Source organism: Muscardinus avellanarius (genome assembly GCF_963383645.1).
Source record: "Muscardinus avellanarius genome assembly, chromosome: 2".
Taxonomy (NCBI): Eukaryota; Metazoa; Chordata; class Mammalia; order Rodentia; family Gliridae; genus Muscardinus; species Muscardinus avellanarius.
In genome coordinates, this window is record NC_137787.1 from 28746373 (window position 1) to 28761582 (window position 15210).

At 36.5% G+C, this 15210-nt stretch overlaps 1 protein-coding gene across 2 annotated transcripts in view; it reads left to right on the forward strand.

Annotated features, from left to right (window-relative positions):
- The window catches only part of KANSL1L (KAT8 regulatory NSL complex subunit 1 like), a gene marked incomplete at both ends in the record, with an annotated part of 100952 nt that overhangs the window by 69978 nt on the left and 15764 nt on the right, over positions 1–15210 (forward strand). For both annotated transcript variants that reach the window (XM_080689983.1, XM_080689984.1), the window contains 2 exons: positions 12240–12402; positions 14866–14973. In XM_080689983.1, the coding sequence (XP_080546109.1) occupies positions 12240–12402; positions 14866–14973 (271 nt within the window). The remainder of the gene's footprint in view (positions 1–12239; positions 12403–14865; positions 14974–15210) is intronic.

Here is a 15210-nt window from a genome sequence, read left to right on the forward strand (position 1 = left end):
TTGTGTGTGTTTGGTGGTCATTAATATATCTTCTTAGGAGAAATGCCTGTTTAATTCTTTTCCCCATTTGAAGAATATGTTTCTAGATACATTACAAATTAAAGTTGAAGAACATCACAGATTTAAGAAACATAAATATAGAAGTGCCTTGATTCTTTTTAATTCCATAAATACCTAGTATCCCAAAGTAACATGTAAACAAACCTCTGTAACTACTCAATGAATTATTTCCAATCTTTATAATAAACTAAAATGTTACTAGATGTACTGGATGACTTCCATTAAGTTATGGTTTTACTTAATACTTTTACTGTATTACTGATATAGCAAAGAAGGAAAAATTTTCAGCTGTGGTATTTATTTAAAACAAATTGGCAGGTTCAAGCACCTGTTTTCAGAAAAGCCAGAAGCATTTCATATACTCAGAGTAAGATCTGGCCTAAAGCCTTAATACCTTCCTAAAGAGCCATGAGTCTAAGCACCCTCAGGAAATGTTACATAAGAGAGAACAACATGGAGCCATTTGTACTTTCTCTTGGATTAAAAAAAAATGTAAAGCAAATTCAGATCTTTGTGAATGAATAGCTGTCATATTTGTGTGTGGGGAGAGGTACTGGGGATTGAACCCAAGGGCATTCTACCTCTGAGCTACACCCCACCCTTATTTTATTTTTTATTTTGAAATAGAGTTCTGCCAAATTGCCAAGGGTCTTCTGCTAAATTACAGAGGCTGCCCTCGAATTTATGATTCTCCTGTCTCAGCCTTCCAAGTACTGGGATTACAGGCATGTGCCATTGTATCCAGCTATTGTCAGGTTTAATACACTTGGTGCTCTATAAAACTAGAGCCACTATCATATTCTTATATAAATATATTTTTATTTTTAATAAAGTTCCTTGCTTGCTTCAACATTTAAGGATTTTTTCCTGCTTAATCATTTCAAGAGAACAACAGACAAAATGAAAAATGATGAATCATATTATTTCTATGGAATAATGGAAATCATTTATATTTTGAGAGGTTGGAATTTACTATTTAGAATGAACAGCTTACATATACTATTTATCTCTGTAGTTTTTCTTGGCTGGGTATTTAAGTGCAGGTGTTCCTCCAAGACAAGCCACATTCATTCTTATTCAAATCTTGTCTCGTCTATTGAAAAAATAAGTTTTTCCTTTAGTGGTTTATAAATGTTATATGGTGGTAGATAAAAATGATTAAACCATGGCTTCTTGGTAACCATACGTCTGCCAAGTTTTTCAATACAAAACTTTTTTTTTTTTTTTTTTTAATTTGGTACTGAGGGTTGAACCCAGGAGAGTTCTACCTCTGATCTATAGCCTAGCCCTATTTTGTTTTGAAATGGGATCTCACTAAGTTACCAGCTGCTGGTATGGATCCTGTAATCCTTTTTCAGCCACCCATGCACTCAGATTATAGATGCGAGTCATCCATGCCTGGCTTAAAACAAAACTTCTGAGGCCCATTATTTCCTATGAGCTCAGCAAATCCTCCTAGAAATAAGCAGCCAGCTCCAGTGGCAAATCTCAATAGTTGCATTCTTACTTCATTGTCTGTCTCTTTCACATACTGCCAAAGCCAAGTTATTTCCTTGCTGTTTCATGTATGATGTTGGTAAAAGTTTCTCTGCCAGTCTTCCAAGTCAATCTCCTGCATGCCATACAACATAATCTTTTTTTTTTTATTTAATCAATATGCTGTAGCCACTGAAGGGGAACAGCTTCATTAAAACCATCAAAGAAAGCTTCAGTTTGTTCTTGTATTCCTTGATAAAAATGCTACTCTTTCATTAAACCAATACATTTATCTTTTGTTTTCATCAGTCAACAGAAAATTGGAAACTCTTAACTTTAGGTCATGTGGAAAACTTTTTGCGAAATCTTCATGTCAACAGAAAAGTGTGTCAATAAGTGACCTACTTCAGTGTTGTCTATTATCCAGATAAGGGAATTATAAAATTCAGCATCAATAGATTTCCCAAGTCTTCAATATTAAGGTTTTTACATAGTATACATTTGTAGAACAGTAAAGAAAATCTGTATCAATAAACTTGTCATGAAATAGTACCAGTGCAATAACATGGTAACCAATGAAAAAAGAATGAAAAATTGTGCCAGTTAATGGTTGATACTGGATTTATCTTAGAGATACTCAAAATCAACAATACATTGGGTTAGAAGCTTAAATTAAGATGGGTATGGTAATGTATGCTTGTAATCCCTGTACTTGGGAGGCTGATACAGGAAGATTGCAGGTTGAAGAACAGCCTCAGCTTCTTAGCAAAAACCTCAGCAACCTAGTGAGACTTTGTTTTAAAATAAAAAATAAAATAGGGCTGAGGCATAGCTCAAAAGTAGAATGCCCCTGGGTTCAATCCCAGTACAAAACAAAACAAAAACAAACAGAAAACCAACCAAACAAAAACTTAAAGCAAAAAAAAAAAAATTCTCTTGCTAGGCCACCATAATCAAGTCCTTCTCTAAATATCACATATAATTGTCTCCTCAAATCAAATCACAAGTTTTTAATTTGTTGGAAGGAATCTTCAGATATCTGCCAAGACATATTAATCTTTACCCGGCTGGGTAGCACATTAGATTGACACAAGTAACAGAAATGAGCAAGTACTACTTGAAGTTCTGTTTATGAGCAGTTTGTGGACTGCCTTCAGTTACAGATGACTTCCCATCATCATCTTTGACTGCTGTTTTTCTTTGGTTATGACCAACAAAGTACCTAACATTTTCAGTGTAATTAATATCCCAGCCATCTGGCAGGGTTTCTTCATTCTACAAGTCATGAGCCCTTAGACCTTCCCACCAGTTGTTTTTGCATTTTGATTTAGAAAGGAAACCCCATTTTGTTGAATCCACTTTTATTCCCAGCCTGGTGTCCAAGATCCATATAGGTCTTTTCTATTGCTAACACTGAAGCCAAAGGGAGGTATCATTGGTTGATTAGGGGTATAATTCCCTGCAACTAGTTCACCCGAGATTGACACTGTTGAAAATTACTAATGGATTTCATGGTAGGCCACGCTCCATGTGTTGTTTTGGTGTTATGATCCAGAAAACTCTATGATCATCAACTCCTTTCCCAACTTGGAGGTAAAATTTGTGGTCTCTACCATGTGGTAGTTTAAAGGTTATGATCCATATAATAGGTTCTTCCATGAAGATCTTTTCTCTGCTTCCTTCCTGACTGCAGAGATTCTATGTTGGCATTTTGAAACTGCTGCCATTCAGTGGCTGCCTTAATTATAAAAAAAAAAAATTAGAAGTCAGGGGATAATATGTTCCTAAATTTCAGATCCCAGTGCTATACTAGCAGAAAAAAATACATTTTTTTTTCTGAAGAAACCAGTGTTTCTTGAATAGGAGGATCTTTGATGATAATGCTAGTGCAATTTGATGTCAAGATGGTATCTTCAGATGCTACTGGAGTGCCTATGGGAGAAACATTAGCAGTTGGTGGAGGTAAGGATAATTTTCCATTAACATGTCGTGTCATATTGGAGCTAGTATATTTTGGGATAGAGATGAAGGTGTGTTGTGTCCATTAACTACAGACAGCATAAGTTTTAGATGAGTGTTTTAAAATACATAATTATTTACTCCATTAGTACCTTTTGACAGTCAACCTGGTAGTTTCCCTTGCTGAAGGCTCTCCATTTTCATATACAGTATCACCATTTTGTTGTATTTTGGTTGGAGATGAGCTGCAGTTAGATTTTCTTGTTCAGTCACCAAATTGATCAATTACAACAGTCAATTCACCAGTTTGCACAATGCCATTCTTATTTTCCAAGGAAAATTTTAATTGTTCTTTTACATTTTCCAACTTTTGAACACATAATAGTGGAATTTGTTTTAGAAAGATTGTTGTGCTTTTAAATAAAGCATTCCTTATTTATTTATTGTGGCACTAGGGACCAAACCCAGGGGAATTCTACCTTTGAGCTGTATATCCTGCCCTTTTTATTTTTTGTTTTGAAACAGTCTCTCTAAGCTGTTGAGGGCTTCACTAAGTTGTTGAGGTTGGCCTTGAACCTCTGATCCTCCTGCCTTACAATACAAGCCTACACCACCTCACCCAGCTATTTACCTATCCTTTTTTTTTTTTTTTTCAGTACTGGTGATGGAACCCAGGGGCATTCTACCTCAGCTATACCTCCAGCCCTATATTTTATTATTTTTGAAACAGGATCTCACTGAGTTACAAAGGGCCTCACTAAATATTTGAGGCTGTCCATGAACCCCAACCCATCCTCCTGTCTCCTCCTCCCAAATGCTGGGATTACAAGCATGTGCTACCACACCTGGCCACCAATCTATTCTTGGTTTCTACTTTATCTATTAAAACACCTAACATAGTAATTGTAATTGCTTAAGATTGTCTAATAGTTCTGACATGATTGTCATATTTTGATTCTAAGAATTGCTTTGTCTCTTCAGAGTGGATTTTCCTTATTGATTTGTAGTTCTTCATATAGAGTAGGCAAATTGTATTTTTATTATATACCTTCACACACAACACACACAGTAAATTTGACCTTTATTATGACTTGCTAAGATTTTTTTCCTATTTGCGTTTTTTCTTTTAACCTTAATTTTTCCACATGAAAGCATTATTATTCATTATTATTTATTATTATTATTTTATTTTTATTTTTGCGGGTCTGAGGATGGAACTCAGGGGCATTCAACCTCTGAGCTATACCCCCTGACCTATTTTTTATTCTTTTTTTTTTTTGGTACTGGGGTTCCTGGAAACCCTTCTACTTCCGGGCTACACTCCCAGACCTAATTTTGTACTTTTTAAAAATTTGGAAACAGGGTTTCTTAAGCCAGCATGGCTGGCTTTGAACCTGCATTATCCTCCTGTCTCCACCTCCCAAGCATTGGGATTACAAGCGTGTGCCACCATGTCCAGCTTTATTCTTTATTTTTAAACTGGGTCTCACTAAGTTGCAGAGGGCCTCACTAAGTACCTGAGGCTGTCCATGAACCATGATCATCCAGTCTCAGCCTCTGGAATGCTGGGATTACAAGCATGCGCCACCACGCCCGGCTGAAAGTATTTTTTAAATTTATGTAGTTGAATTTATCTATCTTTTTATTATGGCTTTTGAATTTTGAATCAGAGATCAAGATTTCTTCCTCATTTGTAGTTATAGAAATAATTCTCCCATATTTCCTTCTCATTCTTTAATTTTTACTTCTATTGTTATTTTATGACACAGTATGCCTTATATAGGAGAAATTTTGAAGGACTAAAATGTTTCCATATTCTCTTCAAACTGGAGCAGCACAGGGTAGTTAGTATGTGCTTAATATGCATGAACTTTGAGGGATACAGAATTCCACTAAGTAGAGGATGTGATGCCAGGTAACAAGTCCTACCTAGGTATGTAAAAATGTTTAGTTGTTCCATTCAGGGAGGACTCTTACTGGGGCAAACCTACACCTATAAAAGCTGAGGCCTGAGCAGCTATTTAGAACAGTGTGCTTAATATGTCCTCATTTCTTTTCTCTCCTCCCTCCCATCTTCTATGTAAAGAGCACTATGACATACCATGTGCAACACTGGGGAGACCACGGTTAATATGATGTACAGGGTTCCTTCCTTCAAGGAGCTTATAACTGGGAGCTGGGAGAAAATGTAAATGTTAAATAATGCTGTGCTTTAGATAAAATAGATGTAAAGTAAGAGCTCTAGGGAAAGGAGTAGCTTATTTTATACAGAATAGTTTCTGGAGGTCTTTCTGGAATAACTGACATTTAATTGGAGACTTGATTGACATGAGGAGGAAACAAACCAGACGGAGATCTAGAGTTACAGCATTCTGACATACCTGCTTAATTAAACACAGAAGGAAGACATGGCAGCAGGAAAAGACCAAGGCAGTATAGCTGACCTTGGTGGAAAGAGATAAAAGAACAGAAAATAACTTCCAGGACACTATACTGTAATAAAGAAGCCAACATAAAACAAGAATGTACCTTTTCAAATTAAAAATAAAATTGCTGGATTAAAGTTTCAATGTAAAAAGTAGAACAAAGTAATAGAAATTTCCCAGAACACAGAGAAAATTATACATAAATATTTCCCAAACCTATAAAAAGATAGGGTATCATCAGTTTGAATGGGCTAATTATCTGTTGAACATTATGAATTAAAAGGCCCACACTTAGATTATCATAAAATTTCTGAATATCTAGGACATCAGATCTTTAAGTTTCTGAACAGAAAACAAAGCTAACAATGAAACATATGTCCTGCAATGGGTAAGAATGGAGTTGCCATTGAAATCCTGATAATTAGACGACTACAGACAAGGGAAGAGTGGCAACAAAATTCTGAGGGAAAGTCTCTTTGAACCTATGGATGAAATAAAACTATTATTTTCCAATGAAATAATTTCATAGGAAATACAATGAAATCTACAATTAGAACACCATTTCTCTACATAAATAATAACCAACTAAAAATATAACATGTTACCAAGATCAGAGTTTTTTCTAAGAATTATTAGAGAATGCATAAACCTAGTTAGAAAACATAGGGATAAAAGGGAAACATAGCTCAACAGACCAGAATAGGCTTTATTTGGAGTAAAGCCTGAGAGGGGGAGCTGACAGGGAAGAGTCCACAAAAGTCAGGAACCCTCTTCCTTACAGATTAGGGGCTTTTTATGGGGCATTAGGAGAGAGGGAGAGCAAAGCAGTTGTGTATTTCTCCGATTGGTGGACCTGACATCAGGCCAGGGCAGATAAATTTATAGAGCTGGGAGCCTTTGTTCTTGGCCTCCTCTGGAGGTTTTATTATAGAAATAAATTTAAACCTTTTATATAGGATATAAAATGTTAAATAGTGGGAGACATTTAGCCTCCTGAACTGAAGGTAATCTTTGTCAAAAATTTAGCTAGAAAAAAATTTAGCTAGATTTTCTGAAACGTAGTAACCCAATTTTTTTTTTTTTTTTTAACAAAAAAGGTAAGGGTGTAAGCTGGGCGTGGTGGCGCATGCTTGTAATCCCAGCATTTGGGAGGCTGAGACCAGAGAATCGTGGTTCGCGGGCAGCCTCAGCTACTTAGTGATGCTCTTTGCAATTCAGTGAGACCCTGTTTCAAAATAAAGAATAAAAAATAGGGCAGGAGGTAGGGCTCAGAGGTCGAATGCCCCTGGGTTCCATCCCCAAACCTACAAAAAAAAAAAAAAAGTAAGGGTGTGAATGAGTAGTAGGACTTCCAGATACTGATTTACAGTAGTCAAGTATAGTATGGGTGCTGGCTCAAGATAGACAAATGGACCCAAAGTGAGATATCCAGAGCATTATTATATATGTAGATTTAAATATTAAAATTAGTTTGTTTGGGTCAAGGAATGGTGGCACACACCTGTAATCCCAGTACTTGGGAGGCTGTGAAGAGGATCATAGGTTGAAGCCTAATACATAGTGACTTAGTGAGATCCTGTTTCAAAATAAAAATAAAATAGGGCTGAGGTGTAGATCAGGCAGACCCCCTTTGGGTTCAATCTCTATTACCCCCACCCCCACTATATGGTGTGCTCCATAATGATGCATACACATGAAAGGATACACATAAAATACATTAGAATGATGCCAGTAGGAGTGAAAGGGATTAGTAGGAGTGAAGACTATTGCACGTGTGTGTATCACCATTTATTTATCTGCTGTTGAACATTTGAGTTGTTGCTGATTTGGGGCCATCATGAATTAAGCTGCTTGTAAATAGTCTTCTGCAATGTAGTTGATAGTATCACATTACCACAAGCAGTATATTGTTGCCTTAACACAGTATCATCAATCCATTTTTACCTCTTTTATTGGGTATGTGGTGGTATCATATGTAAATGATGTTTACTTTGGTTTGAATTGCTTTTTTTCCCAACTTTTTTTTCTTTTGGTACTGGGGATGGAAATTGGGGACATTCTACCTCCAAGCTACAGCCCCAGTCCTATTTTATTTATTTTGAAATAGGATCTCCATAAGTTGCTGAGGGCCTCACCGAATTGATGAGGCTGGCCCTGAATCTGCTATCATCCTGTCTTGGCCTCCCAAGTACTGGGATTGTAGATATGGGCCACCATGCCCAGCAATAACTATGTTTAATTTTCAAGAATTTGAGTATTTCCCAAATGTCTGTTACTGATCTCTAATTCAATTGCCTTGTGGTTGAAAATCACATTCTATATGATTTTATTCCCTTTCAGTTCATATTTTTTGATCATATAGCATATGAATATTCTATTCCATGCAGCCTTACAGAGTGGAGTCGGTGGTTTTTTCTGTTTGCTAGGTTCACTTAGTTGATAGTACTGACTGTGGTCATGCTTTACATCCTTATTGATTTTGCACTTCTGTCAGTTTCATCTTTTAGCTCTTTCAGGTTTTCCTTATACTTTGAAGCTGATTTAGTACCTGAACAAATGTTTAGATTTCCTTTTTTTAATGTCATTATGTAACTGTTCTTTCCTACTTCTCATTTTAGAATGGTAATGTCTATCCTGTGTCTGTCCTGTCATTATATTTTGGAGGCATAATTTGTTGGTTTCAAAGGGTTACCGCTGGAGAGGAATCTGCCTCAGGATGAACTGTACCTTGAGTCTTGCTCATATCACATCTTGATGAAACTCTACTTGTCTGCAATACTGGGATTGAACCCAGGGGCATTCTGCCTCTGAACTATATCCCTAGCCCTTTCAGCTTTTGTTTTGAAACAAGGCCTTGCTGAGGCCATCCTGGAACCTGTGATCCTGTTGTCTTAGCCTTAAGTACTGGGATTCCAGGCACGCGCCACCATGCCCAGCTGACTTTGGGTTTTTTTAAGTGATGCTGGAATGAGTGATGCTGGGGGAAGGCGAACAGAGTAGCATGCTGTAGACTGAATGCTTTTTCCCAGCCCATAAGTGGAGATCTAATGTCCAGTGTGAGTGTTTGAAGGTAGGACCTTTGGGAGATGCTCAGATTGTGAGGGTAATCCCTCAGAAATGGGATTAATACCCTATACAGTGGAGCCCACACAGCACTCCCATCCACATCATATGGCACTCCAGAGAGAATACAGCCATGGGGAGATGAGAAAGCACTTTGATCTACATCTTGCCAGCTCTTTGGAAAATAAATTTGTGAAAAATAAATTTCTGTTATTTACAAGACACCAAATCTATGTTATTTTGTTATAGCAGCCCAAACAGACTAAGGTAACACATTATGATAATAAAAAAGTGAAGGCAGAGACAATAATGAAGCAGCCAGGGATGAAAAAGACATTTTCAGCTGAGTGTGGTGTCACACATCTGTAATTCCAGTACTTGGTAGGCTGAGATAGGAACATCGCAGGTTCAAGGACAGCTTCAGCAATGTAATAAGACTCAGCAACTTAGTGAGATCCTATTTCAAAACAAAAAATAAAAAGGTTAGGGTATAGCTCAGAGGTAAAATGCCCCTGGGTTCAGTCCCCACTAACAAAACACACATCATATTATCTTCAAATGGTGGCAAAAAGACCTGTAGCAAACTACTCAACAGAAATAGTGGAAGAGAAGTCAGAAAAAAGTTTCCTTAGAGAACTGAAAAAGGAAAAATAAAAGAAGAATTTTATATCCACAAAAATTTTATTAAAAACAGATAATGTACAAATGTTTGAGACAAAAACAAAGAATTTGTTGACTGCTAATCTATACTATGGTAATAGAAAAAGAGATAATGAATATGGTCCCAGATCAAAGTAGGGAACTAAAGGAACTAAAGGAGCAATGAAAAGGGATAAATATACAGGTAATATACATGAATGCTGATGGTAAAAATAACAGTGGTACTATATTGCAGGGCAGTAAATATGTGTGGAATTCCTGACAATGACAATACAAAAGTAGAGTAAATGGAGTTCTAATGTCATGGCTCAGGGAATCATTAAAGGAATAATTTGTGTTAGACTATAAAAGCCAATAGGTTAAGGGTTTACATTGCAATTTTCAGGGAAGCCACTAAAAGAAGAGTGAATGAATCTTGTATAAGTACAAGTTAAAAGGGGAAATATAAAAAAATACTTGGTTAATCCTGAGGAAAACAAAGAACCAGTGAAATATAAACCTACAATACAGAAAGTCAACAAAACTGATTACTCTTTGAAAAAAGTAAGATTGATAACCTATAGAAAAATTCCTAAAAAATTATCCAAGTTTGAGCAGGGCACTATTATGCATGCCTGTAATCACAGTACTTGGGAGGCTGAGACAGGAGGCACACAGGTTTCAGACCAGCCTCAAAATTTAGCAGGGCCCTCAGCAACCTTGCAAGACCCTGTTTCCAAACAAAAATACTCTCAAGTACATAATTATGTGCGAGTACAATGCACCAACAAAATTATTTTTTTTAAAAGTTATATATATAGCCTTGAGGTAAAATGCCCCTGACTTCAAAACTCAGTACTACATAAAAAAATAAAACAAATTCAAAGTTCGATCTGACACTTAAAAAGCTGTCAATGGAGCTGGGGATGGTGGCACACACTTGTAATCCCAGTACTTAGGAGGCTGAGACAGAAGGATTGCAGGTTCGAGGCCAGCCTCAGCTACTTAGCAAGGCCTCTGCAACTTAGGGAGACCCTGTTTAAAAATAAAGAATAAAAATATAGGGCTGGAAATATAGCTCTGAGGTAGAATGCCCCTGAGTTCAACCCCTAGTACCGCAAAAAAAAAAAAATTAATAATAATAAATTATCAATGCAGTTCACACTGATTTTAAAAAGCTATGTAGGTTCAGAAAAAGCATGTATTAATTTCCGTATTCAATGTTAATCTATTTTTCAAAGTTCTGGCAAACTAGAAATATATCCTGATGATTAGGATACCAAAACACAATTATTCACATTTTGTGTGTGTGTGTGTGTGCGGTACTGGGAACTGAACCCATGGACATTCTACATTTGAGCTACACCCCCAGCCCTATTCTATTTTTATTCTGAAACAGGCTCACTAGGTTGATGAGAATCTCACTACTTGATAAGGCTGTCCTTGAACCTGCAATCCTCTTGTCTCCGCAGCTTAAGCACTGGGATTACAGGTGTTTACCACCATGCCCAGTCACATCATTCATTTTATAATCAGGGAACAAAACAAGAAAATCTCCTTTCATTGCTTTTATTTTCTACTGAACTGGTGAGTCCATCCAGTATGATGAAATCACCCAAATAATAATGAAACAAGAAGGTATTAAGGTTGAATGAAAGAAATGAAACTGATTGATTGGTGCTGGGAATTAAACCCAGAAGCGTTCTATCTCTGAACTGCACCCCCAGCCCTGTTTTATTTTTTATTTAGAAACAAGGTCTCACTAGGTTACTAAGAGTCTTGGTAAATTGCTGAGTCTGGCTTCAAACCTTCAGTTGCTCTGTCTCACCCTCCCAAGTACTGGGATTACAGGTGTGTGCCACCATGCTTTGTAAGGCTTTTATAATAAAAGTGAACTACAAACTTTTATTCTTCGCGCCAGTCGTGGTGGCGCACACTTGTAATCCCTGCGCTTGGGAGGCGGAGACAGGATCGCACTGGTTCGAAGCCAGCCTCGCCGGCTTAAGAGACCCTGTTTCCAAATAAAAAATATAAAAATAAGTCTGGGAGTGTAACCCAGAGGTAGTTGTTTCAGGAACCCCAGTACCACAAAAAAAAAAAAAAATTTATTCCAAGAAATAAATCTGGCATAAATAAATGGATAGGCTATAATCATGGATTCTTTTATTTTTACTGTTATTTTCTAGGATGGAAAAAAGGCCTATTTTCATAGACATTACTTTTCACATTGAAAAACCAAAATGGCCAGTTGTGGTACAGCTCACCTGTGGGTAGGCTAAGTCAGGTATTGCAGGTTTGAGGCCAGCCTCTGCAATTTATTGAGATCCCAGTTTCAAAATAAATTTCAAAAGGGTTGGGGGTGAAGTTCAGAGGTAGCATGTCCTTGGGTTCAACCCCTGCCCCCGAAAAATGAAAATAAAAACTTAAACAGGCTAGAGGCTAGTTAGACCCTGCCAGATTCCTGGCTTCATTTGTCATTTTAGCGCTTTTCGTTTCTGGTAACTTATTAAACCAAGGTGCCTCGAGTGGTGTCATCCAGATTTGGCATTATAACTGTTATCTTGCTTCAGTCTTGAAGGAAAAATGAAGTCTTTTATTATTTTTTTTTCCTTGCAGACTTTGCCTTCAAAAGAAACATTTTTAAATACTACACAAATGCCATGCCTGCAGTCAACTTCAACTTGGAGTAACTGGGAGCACAGTTCACAGTCTCAGAGGTTAAGAGAACGGCTCTCAGCGTTAGATTCTTCTTTTCATTCTGTCCTGTCATTGCCATCAGGTAAGCCTCCTCAGAAAAGACTCTAAGTAACTCTGAATATCTACTTAGTGCAATCTAATCTTAAAATTTACAGAGAGTCTAATAAAGTTTTATCATTTTTCACTAAAATTAAATAGTTCTCATCTAGTCACATACAGAGGTAATGTTCTGTGTAAACTGATTTAACTTCCTTTTAACCAAATTTAACTTGATAACTACCTTTTAATCGCCTTTGTTAAACTTTGAGCATTTTATTGATACCATACCTGTTACTGAAATGTTTCTCAGTAGTAATTCAGTGTTCTTTTTCTAATGTGCTGTTTTAATGAGTTTTATCCCTGTTGTATAGTATTTCTCCATTTATAATCAATATCATATTTCTTCAGGTGGTAAGAAAACTGCCTATATGTAGTTTCCACTTGAGCCTCTAGAGAATCTGTGAATCTCTTAATTCCATAAATGAGGCATATACATCCCCTTATCTTTAAGGCGGTTTTACATTGCCAGTTCTGAAATTTGGAGGGAACTTTTCCAGTCTTTCTATTCTATTTAATGTAAATATTTCAAGTAGAAAAACATTGGTTATCTCAGGGTCTCCTCTTTATTGGGGAATTTCTCAAATGGCCCTTTGTTTCCCTTTCAGTTTGTGGTAATAGTCATTTATATTTTCAAAGTAAAAATATTGTTTCTTTTTGTAATATACCATTTTTTATACCTACTGCCCTACCTTGAATCTTAGTTTAGTTCTTATCAGTAGTAGAATGGCAACTTAGCTATACCATTCTTTTTTGTGTGTGTGTGGTACTGGGGGTGGAACCCAGAGGCTTTCTCCCTCTGGGCTATACTCCCAGCCCTATTTTATATTTTATTTTTGAAACAGGGTCTCACTAAGTTGCTGAGAGCCTCACTAACTAGCTGAGGCTGGCTTCGAACCCACGCGATCCTCCTGTCTCAGCCTCCCAAGCACTGGGATTACAAGTGTGCGCCACCACGCCTGGCTTATACCGTTCTTTTAAAGTTACCAATAGGAATTATTTTAGTCCCATCTTTGAGAAAACCTTAGTTGGAAGAAATAGTATAATAATGCTGCTAACATTTAGTCTTAGCACATACTGGGCCCTGTGTAGATTAAGCACTTTTCTTGTTTCTTACAAATCCCATGAAACTAGATACTACTGTCCTCGTCATTTTACATGAGAAAATTAAGCTTAGAGGATGTTATTTACCCAAGAAATCCTCAGCTAGTGTTATGGAGCTAGGCGTTGATCTGAGAGACATTTCCCAGAACCATGCTTTTATCATTATTTTCTTTTTGGTACTGGGCACTGAACTCTGGGGCATTCTACCTCCAAGCTATACCCCCACTAGCCCTTTTCATTTTCAAACAAGGTTTTGCTAAATTGAGGGCTGGCCTCAAACCCATCTCAGTTCACCAAGTACTGACTGGAATTATAGGCATGGACCATCATGCCCATTTTTTTTTTGGCATATTTATAAGTATTTTTTTAAAGTGATACATTTTTGTGCTTAAAATACTGATATTTCCTGAGTCTATCCTGATTTATATATTTGTAACTAGTTGTCTAAATGTCTTTGGGTAGCAAACTGCTTTGTGAACTACTTCCCTCCCCTCATATGGAAAAGCTTAGGTATATATTACACTTTAAAAGATGATTTTTGCATTTTTGAAATAAAAAAACCCTTTAATTAATAAACGCAGTACACAACTTTTTATTGCATAGGTCCCCTTTAATGTAAGGGTATAAAACATACAAACATTGTAAGCTGAATTCCCTAAACTGTATTTAAGGCAGTTTTTCCATCAGTTTTTGGCCTATGTAAATGTAATATTAGTAAAGTAAGAGAATATGAGGATTGACAGCTTCATAAAAGGTTGCTTCTAAGTTAAGGCAAGTTATTAGAACCATATAATGATATCCTCTGGAAGCCTCTCTATTTCAAATGCTCTTGGTGGTAGGGGTAGAGTGAAATGGATATAAGTCAGCCTGGTTTGTCATAGGCTTTCTTAAAGACCTGGGAACCAGGCGTGGTGGCACACACTTGTAATCCCAGTACCTGAGAGGCTGAGACAGGATTACAGTTTTCTAAATAAGACATAAATTTCCAAGTAAGAAATAAAATCAGGCTGGGTATGTAGCTCAGAAGTAGAATGTCTCTGAATTCAATCCCCAGTGTCACAGAAAAGACCTACTGGGTACATTTGTTTCATCTATGAATAGTATTTATTAGTAATTACAATTACTACTCATCTTACATACTATTTTTAGGAAATTCATAAAGTTGTTCATCTTATTTATTAATTTTACCTAATCAGTAACCTCTAAACTACTGCTACCATGCTTGGAGAGTATTTTGATATTTCTTGAAGTTCTAACTTATTTCTCTAAGTTTAGGTATGAAAGGAAGAAAAATTATTAGTCTGTAAAGAATAGTGTTTAATGAAAAATTTTTTTATTTTTCTAGATGTGCCTCTTCATTTTCATTTTGAAACATTATTTAAAAAGACTGAAGTAAAAGGAGATCTTGCTGAAAATAAATTTGTAGACGACTGTATCATATCACCAACACCTGGTATGTTACATTTACAAATCTTGTGTTTTATAAACCTTTAATATATCTTTCATATTTTGCATTCTAAGTAAATAAAATTTAGCAAAAGAATGAATCCTTAATTTTTTTTTGTTTTATTTTGTTTTGCGAGTCTGGGGATGGAAGCCAGAGGCATTTGATCTCCGAGCTACACTCCCTGCCCAATTTTTTTTTATTATTCTTTATTTTGAAACCGGGTCTCACTGAGTTGCAGAGGGC